This window comes from Phialemonium atrogriseum (genome assembly GCF_030411735.1).
Source record: "Phialemonium atrogriseum strain 8032-3 unplaced genomic scaffold QBC33scaffold_46, whole genome shotgun sequence".
Lineage (NCBI taxonomy): Eukaryota > Fungi > Ascomycota > Sordariomycetes > Cephalothecales > Cephalothecaceae > Phialemonium > Phialemonium atrogriseum.
In genome coordinates this window covers 114,097-115,229 of record NW_026848183.1, presented here as the reverse complement: position 1 = coordinate 115,229, position 1,133 = coordinate 114,097, and the positions used below count along the sequence as shown (strand labels likewise).

The 1,133-nt window shown below is 51.7% G+C and overlaps 1 protein-coding gene across 1 annotated transcript in view; it reads right to left on the bottom strand.

Moving 5' to 3' along the window:
• Positions 1–740, bottom strand: part of QBC33DRAFT_602111 (uncharacterized protein) — a gene marked incomplete at its 5' end in the record, with an annotated part of 776 nt that extends 36 nt beyond the window's left edge. Inside the window, 2 exons of the mRNA XM_060432141.1 lie at positions 1–402; positions 680–740. The exon at positions 1–402 is cut by the window's left edge and continues 36 nt beyond it. Coding sequence (XP_060278368.1) covers positions 158–402; positions 680–740 — 306 coding nt within the window. The 3' untranslated portion in view covers positions 1–157. The remainder of the gene's footprint in view (positions 403–679) is intronic.
• Positions 741–1,133: the final 393 nt, after the last annotated feature.

The window sequence follows — 1,133 nt, the reverse complement described above, 5'->3', positions numbered from 1 at the left end:
CCGACAAGAAAATGGGCTTGGAAGCAACCGAGTGCTACTCGGCAAGGTCTTTTGGCTTCGAGATTGCCAGGGCCTTGTTCTTCTCGGAGCCAATCTAGCAGGACTTCGGGGTAACAACCACTTGGTGGCCACGATATTCGAGTAACCAATTCCATGGTCAGATGACGTTTTTCTCCTCAAACTCGGTCATGGACTTGTCTACGGCGAGCGCATGTCGGAGTTCCATGACGGTGAGAGATGTCGTCGTGAATGTGATCCATGTGAGAGCCTTTTGTGCCAGCCGCCGAGCGCTCTCACCTTGGTCGTCGATCCTGTCAAGGATTCCCTTGTAGGCTAGTGCCAAGGTCTCGGAGTGGTCATTGCCTTTTTTGAAATCGTCAAGCCGCTTCTCGATTTCCCAGGCTGTGGAGAGGCGCAGGTAAAGTTTAACAATAGGGTCATATACACTGTCGTGAACATGATCGGCTCTATACACACGCTTAGGCACCACATCGACCCATGTTAATGTCCAAAATCAGGTTCACAAACCACGACATGGTCAGTCAAAGTCACCGACTTGAAGGCTTATGTAGGCCGTACCATGCTCAAGGCAGACGGAATGAAGGTGTACATGTTCTGCTACCCCAAAGGCTATGTGGTAGTTTGGCGGACCAGAGCCAGAACTTAACCTCACGCTCACCCACGCTCACCCACACGTATCTCTGCGCAATCTCGAACAGGCCCGATGTCATCGACACCATCGGACAGGCAGCCGTGTCACCCAGAAGCCAAGGAGCTACAGATCAGGGCCTACCACCACACTCTAGAGGCCGCCCATGGTTCTAAGGAGGGTGGGACTTGGTGCAGGACATGCCCAAGAATCCGGTCTTGGCCATGCAGAGTAACCATCACCAAGTCCAGGACGCTGAAGATCAAGAGCCTACCGTCGACCACATGTACTTGAGGGCGTGACTGTCCATTTCCGGGTCTGGAAGTCAGATACCCGTTGTGCCCTGCTCTCAAACCCAACTAAGCAGCTAGTCAAGAAGAGATTCAACAACTCCGATATTGTCAGGAGGATGTCTGCAAGCATGTTCGAGAGACAAGTCTATGTCCACAATACTGTACAACATCATGTGTATGTCTATCAACTT